Raw genomic sequence first — 17,349 nt, 5'->3', positions numbered from 1 at the left:
GCAGATCAGTTCATTTTTTAATTGATGTTTCTTAAAACTCTTTTAAAAAAATAATTTTTAGGTATTCGACCTACCTGACCCAAAGGCCGATGGCGACTCTCAAATTATTTTCAAAAACCATTTATTCACATCAATTTTCTCGTCAAGTAAAAATTCGTGCCCGGGCGAAAACCGTTACGACATTAATAATCTGTTTTCGCCCTTTAAATTTTATAACTTCGTCCCCGGACATTCCGTTCCAACTAGTTGCGGGAATTTTAGTGAGGGGTAAGCCCTTGTAGGTTGGGGCTAACCCTAACTCAACTTGCAGAGCTTAAAATTCCTTTTTTGTTGTTTTAAAACTTGTAGGTTAAACTCATGGTGTGTCATCCCACCGTCCTCTTGAATTCCGATGCTTCCGATGCTTTGTACATTTGACTTGTTATTCCCAGCGCAGATTTAGGTCTGTCCCCAGAATTTGGTGTCATTTTCTGATTTTGAATCTGTACTCTTAAGTAAAGATCATGTTGATTATCAAAATGGCACTACTTCCACAATCTTAACCTACCATTTTTGTGACCCTTTATCTTTCTCTGCATGTAATGGTAGAGAACTGTAAATAATGCTCAAGTTGCAAGTGAACATGCACAGTATTTGCATTGCACATCCAATGGAAGAGATGGAGCCTGACTAACATGAAAGATTCTGTCAATTATTGCAATTTAGCGCAGCTGACTATATGAAGTCGGTTGGTGCATGAATCTGGATCCTCAAAGTTGGAGGTACATAGATGTGAGCACGGATGCACCGAGCGAGGTTAAGGTGCGGATGCACCCTTTGAAAATATTAAATCCCCATATAGTTCAAATATTTATTTTATTTTTTATTGATAATATAGTTTCTTACTATTTAAAATTTGTATAGTTTCGTATACCTAAATTTTATATAACTTCTTAAATTCATACACTGTGAAACAAAATCTGCCAGTTTTCCATTCAAAACAAATATACTACAAAGGAACTCTATGAACCATAAGGATATGTTTGCTTATTTTATCTGATATCAAACAAAGTACCATCCACTGTTATTTACGTCTTCTCATCATAATATGTACCCTGTAATTGCCTTGTTTTCTGATATATACATATATATCAGCCTGAACAGGTTTTACTTGGTTATTCTAAGGAGAAGAATAAAGAAACTTTCTTTTTCACTTGCATCATATCATTGGAAGAATAATATAATCGAAGAAAAGGACATGGATTGCTAGCATGCGTATATTATTGACTGTTAATATACTTGTCTTTGTTTTTTACTGATTCTCTTGCATTTCTTCTTTTCTTCTTCTTCTACTTCTTGGTCCTCAACAATTCTTGTGGTTCCGAAGGAAACAAATCACTAAAATTCTACAAATTCTCTTTCCAAGGTTCTCTACGCCAACAGATATCATATAGCCCACCTCTCCTCGCTGCCTATAAAAGAGCAGCCATTGCCAACTCTTTTGCTCATACCCCCCTTTGTAGCTTGTGCAGTCCATTGATTAACATAATGGCATCAAGCTCAATGTCCTCCCGTGGGTCCTCTTCATGGACTGCCAAGCAGAACAAAGACTTCGAAAGGGCTTTGGCCGTTTACGACAAGGACACTCCCGACCGTTGGTACAATGTCGCCAAGGCCGTCGGAGGGAAAACTGCCGACGAAGTTAAGAGGCACTACGAGCTGCTTGTGGCCGATGTCAAGTACATCGAGTCTGGCCAAGTTCCCTTCCCCTATAGGTCCTCTGCCAATTAGCCCAAGGTAACTAACTATATGTCGTACAATGTAAACCAGTATATTCCTACATGAGGACTCATTTGCATAATTTTTTAACAATATATGCACAAAGGGGTCCATTACTTACAAACTTTCTGGTTTTTTCCTCTCATGTGAAGCACTTTTTCACATTGCTCAAATTGCAGCACCTTCCATTATTTTAACCGTAGTTTTGATATGCAGGATGGGTTTGCATCTCAGCTACAATAAGACGATGATCTGCTAGTAGTATTAATTTATGGAAGAATCTGCCATTAGTGATTATCTTCTAAGTTTTGTTGTGCTCTTATATTTTATGTTGTACGAGGAAAGTGGCACATAATTGTGATACTTGCTTCCTCCCTCCGTGTTGTGAAACTATTTCTTAATATAAGCACACGACCAGAATCGTGATCTTTCATAACTAAAAGATTAACTCAATTCGTTACTAACTAAAAGATTAACTCAATTCGTTTACCAAGAAGAATCTGCCATCTTTCTGATTCGGAATATATTCTATATGACCAACTTTAATTGATAGTGCAAATCATTATAGATTCCCTAAAGTGTAACTGATCGTTTCACTGTCCAAGAATCAATATCATGTCGTCGATGCTAAGATTTGGGTCATCCTTTATTTACCTAAAATGGAACAATCATATCGAATTAATCGATTGAAAAATTATAAGAAAAAGGGATCAAGACCTAGATCATTGATGGATAAGATTAAGCATGGGTACCTCAACTAGTGTGAGTTAATTAAGCTTGCATGCATGCTAGTAGGCGACAGCATCCGCAATTCTTTTAGATGCTGAGGTTTAGGATAATTAATGAACCTAATTAAGTCGGGAAGATAATAATGACGATGGGGGTGAGGTGCACAACAACAGTGAGAAGCGTGGCTGTTAGGTACGTCTGGTGAACAACCCTCTCTCAATATGCGGGATGAACCCCATTGCCCTCTCTCATCTTTCATCTTTATTAATTAATTTGTACATTTTGATATTTTTTAAAATTAATTAATTAATTTGATTAATCTACTCCAATGTTATAAATTTTACTATATTCTCTTTATCCAGTAGTACTAATATTATTAATTTTTAAAATAGACATATAAAGTTGTATGGGGGACTATTGATATGTCAAATTTATATATAGCCCTCAAATTATTATAGGATGAGAAGGTCCGAAAACAATTTGACAAAACAGAAGGGGATATGAAGGTCAGCTTATAGTACTTTAACGCATTTCATTTATTATGTTAATTACATATTAATTTTCACGAATAAACTATATTACTATTTAAAAATTATGAAAATAAAAACTGAGTAACCCTCCCAATCTGCTTAATTAGATCAATTCTAGAGATCTTTATTGTAATTGTGGATTTTATATAAAGATAAATAAAATATAAAAAATTAGCATATCATAAGATTATTACGAGATGTTAAATTTCTTAATACATATAAGATTTAAATTATTATGTATAATATAAAAAAAATGAAAAAGATAATGAACATCAATAACAAGTCAATAACAGTAGACTCGGCCCATAACTTCCATTGGTAAAACACGTCACGTTAGGAAATCAAAATTCAGACCATTCAAATGGAGAAATTATTTCATGATTCTCACTCACCCATCATTATGGTTTCAGTGAATCGTATCCGTCAATTTTAAATAATTTTTAATGATGTCTTATTCTTTATTTATACGTGGGAAAGAGGTGAAGATTCACCTTAGAAAAATAACTGAAATTAATTGCTTAAAGAATGAAGCAGACGCATCACATTGTAATTAACTGCATATAAAATGTGCTATAATACAAATGAAATATACCCTTCCCTAACATTCAAAGCGCCCTTAATGATGGCATAAAAGGACCGGTTTTACATCCTCCTCCAACACACACAATTATAATTATGATGCGAAAGCCCCTTTCTTTGGACTTGTGAAAAAAATATATTATACTCATAGTTAAAAACATGTCTTTTACTTAAATAGCTCAAACAATGAACACTACAAAATTCCAAATGCCCTGGTAAAAAGGATCAGATTTCAGCATTAGGTTATTGGGCTTTCAGTCCAAACAAGTTCTCAAAGAGCCATGGGAGGAAGGTTCACGGGCTCTGGAGCCATGAAGTGACTATTTTCTCATGAACATGGTACCTGCAAGGTGTTATTTAAGACAAAATTCCAACGTTAGATTAACTCGACTCTATACAAGGTGCCGATCCAATCCATTTGAAAAGCGTACCTGATCTTTCGACTCTTTGATGCACGATGATCAACTATTTTCTCTTCTTAGTTTGCAGTCTTTTCAAGGCATAGAAGGCCGTCTCTGTGGTCAAAAAAGTATGTCATTTTAAGTAAAAATTAAAATATTCTTCATAATGCAAGAAAATTTTAAAAGATGGTAGAGAACATTTACCTGACGATGTAGGGTCAACAGTCTCAAAAAATTCCGTCAGCAACTGTGGTAAAATTCAATCATCTAGAAGTTCGGGATCACCTTCGGGATGTGCTTCCTGGGCATACAAACGATTCAAAGATAAAAATTTTGACAGGAGGAGAAAACATGCATTGATAACAAAAGCATATTCTAACGTATCCAAATCATCATTTACTTTAGCTAAATACGGACCATCACTCCTCACGACTTCATCATCAGCAACTTCACTTTCCTAAGTTTTATCCGAACAGGAACTTAAGAACAAGCATCTCTGTATCCTATAGGTGTAATACCTATCCAACTACCCTGAATTCTAAATGGCATGGGCAAAATTTCCATCCTCGAAAGCAAACCCATATAGCCTATCATGCATTCTACATGGTGTATGTTAGTGGCCAGAACCTAGCAGTTGAATACAAACACCATGTTCATTAAAGCCTAGAGTAAAAAAAGAAACCATTACCTCTCCATTAGCATACTACCGGACTCAGTAACCTGTCAAACAAAGGTGGGGTAAATAATAGAAGCAGAAAACATGAAACGAAAAGTCATAGTGTAGAATGCAGACCATAACTATGTCTAATGTTTTGGGTAAATTCAGAACCCTCAAACAAGAAATTGTAACTTGCACCCCAAATATGCCGATTGTTGATTCTTTGTTGCATTTGCTTTATCAATCTAGTTTGGATCCCTCCTACAGGCTGTACTTGTTCACTAATGTTCTGGCATAGGAAAGGAACTTGGAAAATTTCATTTTACATCCAATAGGGCATGGATTTAATATCAGTGAGTCGGTGTCAGCCAAGGATCAAACCTGATTAAAAGCTTGCAATTGTTTTTTTATTGCAGCAGCACCAATTGTGACTTCTGTCTTCCTCTGCCATTTGTCAACTTCTTTATCTCTGAAAGCAGCTATTCTGCAGGATTCAGGCATTCAATTGTCATTTTAATCAAATGCTCATATCAAGAAATAATATTTGAACAAGGAGAGTATCAAGTATAAGAAGAAGACACTGAATTTGGAAGAAAAAAAGATGGCACAAATACATGACCAAGCTAGTCAAAAGAATAAAAGTAATAGGTGAATATTCATTAAAGCACTGGTAAACACTCCAAGAAAAAAACAACTTGAAGACACTTTTACTCTGGCTAATCAATCTAAAGTTGTCCAATCAGGAATCAAAGACTTGGAATCAGAATCAAACTAGAGCATGGTAGAATAGCACCGGCAAACGCCCCAAGAAAAAAATTAAGAAATATGGTGTTGTATGAAGAATGGAAACAAGAAAAGTCACTAAAATGACACCTCAATCTTTCTACAAGACTAAACTGTTTATTTGTTAATTAACTCAATAGGGCATATAAAAGTTTATTTTGGGATATATGGTATTTGTTACAATGTTCAAGAAATTTATTCGTCCAAATAATATTTTTTATTTAAACTCGTCACATTGAGAAGACGAATTTTAATAAAATATATTTTATTAAATTTATCATCAATATAAAAACTTTAAATAAAAATATTTTTATGAAACCCATTACCTCGATGGACGAGTTTAACTCTGTATATACAGAATGCCACAATTCTTAAATAAATTTTTATATGTTTGTTAGACTAGTTAATTAAGTTGTTTGTCTTATTGGGCCCAAAAACCCTAAATTTTATATGGATTTAACTCCATAATTTGGTGCCAGTATTGTGGATGATATGGGCCTTTGATAACCATGAATTATAGGTTTTTCGGCCATTAGACCAGGTGGAAAAATTAATTGACTAATAGGTCAGTTTAAAATTATTTGTAATCTACGCAAATGTTACAGTTTAGGATAAACCCTAAATAATTTACTTTGCACCTGTATTAGGCGAAATTTAACCGCCTACGATATTGGGTCAATTTTGCTATGCATTGTACAATATAAGAATAATAAGATGTGAAATGAATGGTAGCCCATATTGGGTCCATAAAAATGGCCATTCCTGAGCATGAAATCTAAAAGGACGGACCAAATTGATGACCGTGTGAATGTAAAGGATCGAAATTGTTACTATCCCAATAAAAAAGCCACATCACCGACTCTGTTAAAACTTAAAGGTAACCGACTTAATTGACATCAAACTGAAAGTTAAATCACCTAATTCATAATTATTTTAGTGACTAGAATAAATTTGATCTTATAATTCTGTGACTAAATCACCTAAAGAGATAGTTTAAGGCAAGTTCTTATCCTTCATCAGATTTTCATGCAGCGATGCTTGCTTGGTGTTTAACCAATGTTAGTCTGCTCAATCTTTAAGAATTAACATCTTCAATGGGCGCCATTAATGTGAGGACCTCAAAATTAGTTCTAACCAGAACATTTGGCACCGTTGTCCCACAAAAAATTATTTATTTGTTTGCTTTACGGTAAATTATGAATTTAATCATCCAACTATTCTCATGATTCGTTTTAGTTGTTTAACTTTTTTTTCAAAATCATAAATAAAATTATTTTGTTTCATTTCGTCAACCGTCATTAAAAAAAATATATAAAACTATTGACGTGATATTTTATTTCTTTCAATAATTGTATAATCTTATGTTGACACGTCAATTTACCGTTTATTTTTTAATGATGATTAACCAAAATAATAAAAAATGTAAGTTTAAATATGATTTAAAAAATAATTGAATGATTAAATAAGTAGTTTCTTTTTATTTTTCTGCACTGATGCCTATCATATAAATCATATTAACTGACATTGAAACTAATGGGGTCGTCATTCGTGGATGGACCAGCTCCTAGCTTTACTTCTGCAGTTTTCAGTGTTTCACCAGCAACCGACCTCATCATGATAATGCTCACGTAGCTGTATATATACACGTACACATGTGCGACATATATACGTAAGAGAACCTTGTCTTTACTGCTGTTGAGTTCTGCCATGTAGTAATTTAATATCCATTTCACTATTAATAAAATGAACAATGAGAGCAATCTGACATTCTACGTAGAAAATGGACAATTACATTCAACCAAATTTATGTTCAGACTATTTTCAACAACAAAAAATATGTTCAGACTAGACGTTGTTTACACATGAGAGCTCTGCCACCAAAGAAAGATGCCTAACATGGCCCATATACATATACGAGCCAATAAAATAGCATCTCTGCTTCCTGAAACCCTAACCCTAGACCGGTTCGAGGGTGAGACCCACGGGCCTCAACACGATAGAGTATATAATGAGAAGGAACCCATATTAAAGGCAGAAAGCGACATTGTAGAAGACATGGAAATACAACCACAGTTCTAGGGCAGAGCCACGAAGTTTTATGGAAAACGTACGTCAAGTGTTAATTGTGGCCTGAAAACTGCCAATCTGACAGTCTATGCTTTAGCCTATCATCTAAGGCTTTGCCTAGCGTTTCCGGTGAAATGGAGAACGATATTAAAATCCTTGGGGCTTGGACAGATTCTTTAGTGCCCAATCTTTTAAGTTTTAACCCTGTGTATTTGTTCTGTCGAGAAAAAAATCACATTACAACTAAATCGAAGGGTTTAAATATAAGTTTTAAATACATTTAATGAATGATTAGATATTAGTATATGTGCCTCATTGTTATTGTCTTGTTCATATTAGTGAGTCGTACTCATGTAATTATGTGTTTCCAACGCATATTATGTTTTTTTATTATAAAATTGTATATTTTTTCATATTTTTACCAAACTATTTTTCTTCATTGTTATGACCCTCTAGAAATAGAGAAAAAATAGAAGAAGAACAAAAGAAAACATGAGAGAGTAGACAAGAGAATGGAGATTCAAGAGAGAAAAAAAATCATTCTTTTCAGTTGTGAAAATTATATTATGCAGTACATGGTTATTTAATCACAATGCACTAGGTTTCCTCCTATTTTGGCTTAGGTTTATCTCAATGCCCTTGTTTCACTTCCTCAAGTAATTATGCTCTTTTTCATAATTTTCCCCATGTGAGTAATGTGCTCCCTTTTTAATTCCTCTTGATCAAAATTCCCATATTCATAATGTGCAATCCCTGGTTCAATCCTAATTCATTTTCTGAATCTCCAATGCCCTTCGCTTCGTACTTCCTCCTCTCTCCCAACCGTGACAATTCCTCTCCCTTTAGACGATCCTTGTCCCTAAGGATCAAAGTATTGAATTTGTGATAGCAAGACCACAAAATCCTTTCAGATTGCAAAAAGGAAGTACATCCCAACTAATTAGCCATTGCTTGTACGTCTCTGGCCTCTGTACCCTCACTGGGCCCTCGTGTGCTATAACATTCACGACCTTGGCTTTCGGCCAACTTGGTACCAAGTTCCTCTGCTTTAGATTTTGAATTTTCAGCCTCCAACAACTGGGTGTTAACTTGCTTTTCTAAAACAGACAATTGATACCAACAGGATTTTGGCCTTCAATAAACTCTTTACCTCCAAGACGACAATAATCTTTTCCAAACCAAATAACCTCAAACAACTCTGTTTTCCTCTGTTACGAGTATGACTTGTTCATAACATGTGTTTCAATTTCTTCTTTAAGATGCACAATTTCAAAATTTTGTCTTGAAATCGTACACTGTAGTTCTTCCACATAATCATTCTCGGAAGCATATGTTGAAACCACCTAATTGTTGATATTCTTCGAGCAGCTTGACATGTATTACGTTTTACTCAAGCCACCACCTATCATTTCACCAACCACCTCAGTTATCGGATATAATGTCGATGCGGTCCAGTCTGATGCCGCCTTAGTCAATGCTGCTGCGACTACCAAGAAATATGAGAAGGACAATAAGACGGTGCGATGACATCTTCTTAGCCACATGTCTAACAAATTGTTTGACATGTTCCCTAGAGAAAGAAATGCAAAAATGATATAGGATACTCTGGAGAAAAAGTATGGCGCTGACAATGCTAACATAAAGAAATACGTTGTCGGAGAATGACTCAAATTCCAAATGACATACGCTAAGCCCATAATGGATCAAGTCCATGATTACGAGAATCTGGTAGCTGACATCGTTACTGAAGGAATACAATTGTGTGAAGTACTCCAAGCCAATGTCCTCATCGAAAAGCTGGTCAAGTCCTAGTTCGACTACCGCAACTCTCTCAAGCATAAAAAGAGAGATATTTTACTTGAGAAACTGGTAGGCCACATGAAAATTGAGGAGGCCAACCGTCTAAAGAATAAGGTTATAAGTTACTTTAGTAATATGTCTTTTAAATCTAACTTGGTTGAATCTGGTGGAGCCTCAGTGTCTAAGTTTAAAAAGACCGTGAAACTCACGGTGAATCCGAATAAAAAGTCGAAACCTTATAAAGACCCCAATTTCAAGAAACCAAAAAAGGCCAATGCTGATAGAAAGACGCTCAAGTACTATGTTTACGGTCTAGTCGGTCACAAAGCTTATCAATGCCAACACCTCTCAGACTGCCATAATGATAACAAGCCAAAAATATATGTTGCAGAGAACGATGATGACATCATTACTATAGTGGTTTCCGAAGTCAACATGGTGGAGAATAGTTTGAAGTGAGTGGTTGATACCGATACTTTCAAACACTTCTGCGCAAGGAAGGATTTTTTTCCCAAGTTTGATGATGGAAACTGAGGTGAATGAGTGTATATGGGGAACTCCAACAGTTCTGAAATGTTGGGTAAAGGCAAGGTTTTACTCAAGCTGACTTTCGGTAAAACTTTAACCTTAAATAATGTTTTGTACGTACTTGCATTGCGTAGAAATTTAATAATTGTCAGGCTTCTGAATAAGGTATCCATTAAGTTAGTTTTTTATGCAGATAAACTTGTACTTTCCTGAAACGGTGATTATGTAGAGAAAGGTTTTTTAAACAGGAGTTTATTTGTCATAGAAACCCAACTTAATGAGAATAAAGCTATCACTTCCGTTTATATTATTGAATCTGTTGATATGCGACATGCTAGATTAGGACAAGTTGACGTTCATGCTTTAAATAAATTGATGAAAATGAATTTTCTGCCTAAAGTAGACATAGATAGCTTTAACAAATGTGAAATTTGTGTAGAAGCCAAGCACGTTAAGCCTCACTTTAAGACTATTTCTAAGAGAAATATTGAATTGTTAGAACTCATTCATACTGATCTAAAAAACTTTAGAAACACTGAAAGTAAAGGATAAAAACACTACTATATAACCTTTGCATATTATTACTCGAGATACACAAAGGTTTATCTCCTTAGAACTAAAGACGATGCTAAAAACTTCTTTCTTATTTATAAGACATAAGTTGAGAACTATTTTGATAGAGAATCAAACGTCATAGATCTGATAGAGGTGGTGAATACGGATTGAATTTCTTAAAAGATGTGTGTGAGAATAATGACATAATTCACGAAACTTAATCCCCTTATTTTTCTTAACAAAATGGTATAGTTGAAAAAAAATATAACTTTAAAAGAGATGATAAACTCACTGTTGATAAGTTCTGGATTGTTTGATAACATGTGGAGGGATGTCATTCTATCGGCTAATCATATATTGAATCGAGTACCTCATAAGAAGTTAGATTCTACTCCATACGAGTTGTGGAAAGGATACACTCCAAATCTATAATACCTGAAAGTGTGGGGTGTCTGGCTAAAGTAGGATTATCGGATTTTAAGAAGCCCACCATCGACCTAAAATCGTTGGTTCAATGTTCATAGGGCATGTTACAAATAGCGTCGCATATAGATTCATGCTTCTACAAGATTATTCTATTAGTGAGTCGAGAGATGCAATTTTCTTCGAAGATTTTTTCCCTTAAAGAAACCTAAACTGAACGAATAAACACAAATAGAAAACATCTCATCCACTCTTATAGTGTACCTACAGGTCTACTCAATAAATTAAACTTGAACCTATAAGAAGTAAAACAAAAATAACTGAAACCACTTTTGGACCAGATTTCATAACTTTATTTATTTATGAGATAAATGATTTAGACTCTCTTTTGATCATATAACTCAAATATTTATGTTATATGAGGATCCTAAGACTTATGAGAAAGCTATGTTCTATCGATGTTAGTTTCTGGAAAATCACTATTAATGATGAACTAGAATCGATAATGTCTAATCATACTTGGGAATTGGTTGACTTGCCTAAGGGATTTAGAACTATTAACAACAAATGAGTATTTGGAAACAAACTGAGGCCAGATGGTTCTATTAAGAGGTACAAGGCAAGGCTAGTTGTCAAAAGTTTCACTTAAACATTCAGTATAGACTTTTTCGATACCTACTCTCTCGTAACAAAAATCTCAACGATCTAGAATTATTTGCATGTTAAATGTGGTTTTTGTCGAGAAAAACTTGATGAAATAGCCTACGTAAATGAAAAGGGTTAACCACTTGCTATGAAAAATGTTGGGTCGTTTTTCTAGCACACTTACTAGAATCCTGAGGTAAGATGGCCAAATATATACTTTTGTGTATATATATATATCTTACACATCGAGGACTCAAGTGGATGAAGGGGTTAGTTGTGTGTTATGAGTTTACCAATATCTTAGAAAGGTTCAAGACTAGTTTTATTTGTCTAAGAGAATAATTGTCCATTATCACTATGTACTAGTTTAAGATATGTTCACTAGTGCTTAAGCAGCAAATCTCACTATTTCTCTTTTGGAAATATTGTTTTTGAGTTTCAGAAGAATACTTTCGCATTAGTGAGGGAATGTTAGTAATGCTCAATCCTACATAGAGTGGGAAATACATTAGGATTGAGTATTTAAGGTTTTCATTCTCCACTTGTTTGTTGAGTGATAAAGAATAAGGGGCACTTCTGCGCACCGCCGCCGTCCTTTCGTCCGTCTCGGCTCGACTCATGATAGTGGTATTGGTTGTGGCTCATGGCAATATGTGTCTTCGACACGTCCGTGCGGTTGCTATCTTTTTAGAGAAAAGTCGTAAAGAATTTTTCTCTGAAATATCAAATGAAAAAATGTGAAAGAATTTGTATGGTATTTATAGGCTATTAAGTCTATACGAATTTTATATTTTCATAGAGTAACAACTGTTTAATTAGCTGTATTGATTTTTGAAATTTAAAATTTAAACAAACAATTTTTTTAAACTAATATGTAAACGTTAGAATGAACCTGGTCAATTTTACGTCTCTATTCAAGATCAGAATTGAGTTGTTAATTATGTCAGTTACGAGGGTTAAATAAGTAACTGCAAGTGTTACAAATATCTATGAGTTATACAATGTATCTAAACGCTTTTAGAGCCAGATTCACTTGTTTAATTCAACAGTTTCTTTTGTTTAAAGATAGCAGTTACACAAAGTTAATTTCGGGAAATAGAATTAGATTTATTTCTGATTTTTGTTGGATAAAAATGCCCTTATATCTAGCTTATTAATATAGAGCTTATTTGGCTTCTCAACTCATCCCACAATTCATTAAAATATCTCTCAACTCTCTCAAAGCTTTCTAAGCTTCTTAGTTTTTTCGGCGACCAGAGGATCAGTACCACCAATTGTCCACTCCAATTCCGGGTGTACAGAATTTTTAGTGATCGTGAACCTCGGGGGACGATCTTCCTATTGGAGCGATAACACACATCGAGACGAATTCATTTCTAAGGCAGTGATTTTTACCACGACATAGTTTTGATTGATCAAATATTTATTTTTATTTATTTTTTTATTTAGTACTAACGGTGTGATTTTGTAGTCGATTTTATCAACACTTATACCAAATGCACTTTCTACCATATCATCAAAAATATATTTCTTTGTAAAATACAGCTTAATTTATGTGGTAGAAAATGATATTAATTTAAGAATTAATTTATTTTAGGTATCCTAAAAATACATTTTATTTAAAATATATTTAAATTAAAAAACCCAGAGGACTTTTTTTAAAAAAGTTGAACAGAAATTTTCTCCCATTTTTTTAGAACAACAAAGAGCTAATTAACGTAAGTATCGGGTGCATACATTTTTTTTTATTAATTTAAAGATAAATATATGGTAATATATGTTCATAGATAATTCTTAATCATTTAACAATAAATGGTTATACCTTTGATATTTATAATTTTCGAATTTGAATCTTCAATAAATAATAATAATTTATTTATCACCGAAGTTTATAGTTAGTACCATCTTACATTTCAATAAGAGATAAGAGGGAACTTTTTTTTCTTTATTTGTCCCAATATCTTGTCTCTTGTTTTGTAGAATAATTTGATCTACATGCTTCAAAAATACATCACGCCGTATATGACAGATAACTAACTTTTAAATTAGCAATTAATACGATAACAAAATCTTAAAATTTTGATTATAATATTTTTTATGTTTAATTACAACCAATTTACCAATAAATAGTCATTTAAACTTCATGTTAATTTTTCCGGGTCTGTAGTTTTCACAGGGGAAAGAAAAGATTACAAGGGAGCAAGTGGAGGCTACTGTATGTGTTGGCATCAGACGTCAGGTAGCTACTGGTTGAAACTTGAGAATCAAATGCATGCTTTGCACATCAAATATGTTAAAAACTTTTTTACTTTTTACCTTCACCTTTTTTTTAAATTTTATCTCAAGACAGTCTTAATATACAATTAAAAAAAATATGTTATCGGTTTTATTATTATTATTTTAATATTTTTTTGGTAAAAAATTATCTAAAATATTAATATTTTTTAATATTTTCGATAAATTACTTAATAATAACAAAATCGATAGAAAAAATAATATTTTAAGTAACGCTTTACTAAATATGTTAACAAAATCGATAGAAATAATAATATTTTAGATAATTTTTATCAAAAATGTGAAAATAATAATAATAAAACCGATAACATTTTTCTTTAATTATATATTAAATTTATTGTATGTGAGACTTCCCCTCACCTGAGTATATTTTCTTCTTCGAGAAAAACGAAATGACAATCTTTGTTTCTCCTTTTAAGTGTTTATTTACCATGTGAACCCCAATCTCCATGAATATAACCACAGTGGATTTATATATACATATTTTGTTTAAACTTAAGGTATTTCCGACTCACTATGAACTCGAAACTAATTTTTGATGGACCGAAAGTGTTCAAAATATTTTTCTATAAAAAAAATAGTTTTAAAATTTATATTTTAAAACAAAAGTTAACTCTTATGATCACTTCAATCAATAACTCGCTAATCATTAGATAGTTAATTACACGAATGATCATTTATGTTTTATTCACATTTAATTAAATTTTTAATAAATTAAAATAAATTTAATCATTCAATTGAATAATGTCACATGTCATGTCAAGATCATTGTTTGGTCTAAAATAGACAATATAAAACATAGTATATATATTTTGTATCTCAATGTATAAATACTTAAATTCATAATATTCTATATATATTAACTTGAAAATATTTTATATTAACTTATTAAACATATTTAATTATTAACTTAATTTAAAAATTTTATTTTTTATTCTCATTTAATATATATATATATATATATATATATATATATATATATATTATGTTGAAATTTATTTAAAAATATAATTAAATTAAGAGAATATATAAATAACATATATCAAATATATGATTATACCAAATATCACTTTATAAATTCTGTTAATTGTAACCCATATATATATATATTCATGTATAAGCAAAACATACTTTCCATTCCGAGATTCAAGCAAATGCCAAAAACGCGTAAACTTGGGAATATTCTGTGATTGTAGAAACGTGATCCAACAGTGAACAATCTTTTGCTAGGCTTCCTTTAATATAGTTAACCAAGTTTTAATGATGAAGCATTTATATTTAAATATTAATAATGTCCAATTCCTAAACAACGTCCTCATTTTACAATTAAATTATTATATGTATACGTAACAGAGCTGTAGATAATCAGTACATTAAATGCATGTTGTGACCCTCTCGCTCTCTCTCTATATATATATATATATCACATCCATCACACGTAGCACTGACTTACAAGCAATTTACGTGATGACATTTGGTTGATATTTATGAAATCCTCGCATGTCATCATCTATTTAAGAGCGTAGGTATCAAACAAAGTTTCGAGTTTCCGGTTTTTCTTCTTTTTCAACTCCGTTCATGAAATAAATAAGTGGGCTTACGTATGTATTTTATTTTTTTATTTTTTTATTTTAAAAAATATAATATATGATTACTTTTATTTTTATTTAATTAAAATATGATCATCACGGGTTAACTGTCGTTACCATTTAACATATTAAGAGACGTGACAATTTAATATTTTGGTACAATCACATATTTGGTCATTGTTATTTATATATTCTCTTAATTTAATCTTACTTTTAATAAATTAAAATAAATTTAATCCTCCAATCGAATGATGTTATATGTCACTGGTAGAGGTGCATAAAAAATCCGAATATCCGATTTTGTGCAAAAAATATCCGAAACCGGATTTAGGAAAAACCAGTTTTTTTTAAACCGGATCGGATATTTTAAAATCGGATAATATAACCGGTTTGGGAAAAAACTGAACAACCGGATTTTTTATCGGATAAAAAATCAGTTTGAAAAAAACTGGATAAAAAACTGGTTTTTTATCCGAAAAAAATTCAGTCTGGGGTTTAAAAAAACTAGCTTTGAAGGATTATTTGGATGGAGCGGATTTTTTACCAGGTTAAAAATCGGTTTTTTAAAAAATCGGTTTTTTTCAAACCGAAACCAGTTACACCATCCGGCCCTCCAAACCGGTTAGAATCCGAACCGGTTTTTTTAAAATCCGATTTTTTGGCTAGGTGAAAAAACCAGATCGGGTTACACCATCCGACCATCCAAACCGGTTAGAATCCGAACCGATTTTTTTAAAATCTAGTTTTTTGGTTAGGTGAAAAAACCGTATCGATTTTTATCTGATCCGGATCGAATTTAAATCCGACTTTGTGCATCCCTAATCACTGGTGCCAACGTATTTAACAAATTAATATATACTCGGATTAGAGTCTCTCCAATTTGTTCATAAGGCAAATACTGAGAATTTCTGCTTTCTCTCGTGCTTTTACTTGCTACTCATACTTCGCAGCTCCTAAACATCGTTCTACCATATCGAAGTATAACCAACTAACATAGTCGTCTTGCAGTCTATCTCATTTTTCTTTTCAAGTCTTTTCTAACCATTGCCATACTTTTGCATTCTCGGCCTCTTGCATCATAACACCATTGTCCAAAAATGAAAACTATCTGGATTTGATAAACACTTCTCTATGAAATGTGCAAATGATAAACGGTAGAAAAGATAAAAAGAAAAACAAAAAATAAAAATGAGTTAGTACGGTAAAAACAAAATTATAATGATTTCTACCTCATATGATATTTACCCACATAATTTTGTTCCTACCCAATCATGATTTTCTATCATGTATGCTTTTCGACAAAAAAATAACCTAATCGCATGAATTTCTAGCTAGCATTATTGGAACAGTGAGATTAAAGCAGAAAAATAAAAAGACAAGCATCATAAGTTTTGCATGTGACTTTGGATAGGCTCTAATCTTGTGAAGCAACAAGTTTGGTTCTAAAAAGGGACATGAGTTCTCCTTGTCGTTACCTCTTAGGCCTTTCGGACCCTCGATCCTAAACCTACCGTAGGCTTACGCAGACTGAGCTAAACTCGAGAAAATACATTCCCCTATGTCCACGCAAATAATAAATTCCTACGAAAATATATGATATATGAATTCCAAAGGCTAATTGCTAAGCTTGAAATGTTTTTTTTTTTTTGAAAAATCTGAAAACACTGAGAGCACACATCAATACAATTATTTATTTGGAAAAAAATCAAAGATAAATAAATACAAAGGATTGAAAAAAAATTAAAATCTAAACTTACAATTTTCGCTTAAAAGGACAACCGATAATCGCTTTTGGACTGACCCTCAAATCTCCCCAGCTAATCACCAAGATGTCGCAAGGGTCCTTTGGGTGATCTCATGTTCGCGATTCAACTTTGGATTTATGATGGAGTCTATACCGATGGTTTTTGACTTTAGTAGATCCGACACCCTAGACTTACTATTTTTATTTTATATGTGTCATATTAGAAATATCGGATTCGGTTACGAATGAGGAAAGATAAGAACTC

The 17,349-nt window shown here is 32.6% G+C and overlaps 1 protein-coding gene across 1 annotated transcript; it reads left to right on the top strand.

Annotated features, from left to right (window-relative positions):
* The first annotated feature begins 1,527 nt into the window (after positions 1 to 1,527).
* LOC120120669 (protein RADIALIS-like 1) lies at positions 1,528 to 1,770 on the top strand. Its single transcript, XM_039140244.1, has one exon. The coding sequence runs from the start codon at positions 1,528 to 1,530 to the stop codon at positions 1,768 to 1,770; it is 243 nt and encodes an 80-aa protein (XP_038996175.1).
* Positions 1,771 to 17,349: the final 15,579 nt, after the last annotated feature.

This window comes from Hibiscus syriacus, unplaced genomic scaffold (genome assembly GCF_006381635.1).
Source record: "Hibiscus syriacus cultivar Baekdansim isolate YM2019G1 unplaced genomic scaffold, ASM638163v2 tig00110344_pilon, whole genome shotgun sequence".
Classification (NCBI taxonomy): Eukaryota; Viridiplantae; Streptophyta; class Magnoliopsida; order Malvales; family Malvaceae; genus Hibiscus; species Hibiscus syriacus.
This window is presented reverse-complemented; position numbering and strand designations above follow the sequence as displayed.

Excerpts from the sequence above, each read along its gene's own strand:
- LOC120120669 (XM_039140244.1), top strand. The coding sequence starts at position 1,528 with ATGGCATCAAGCTCAATGTCCTCCCGTGGGTCCTCTTCATGGACTGCC.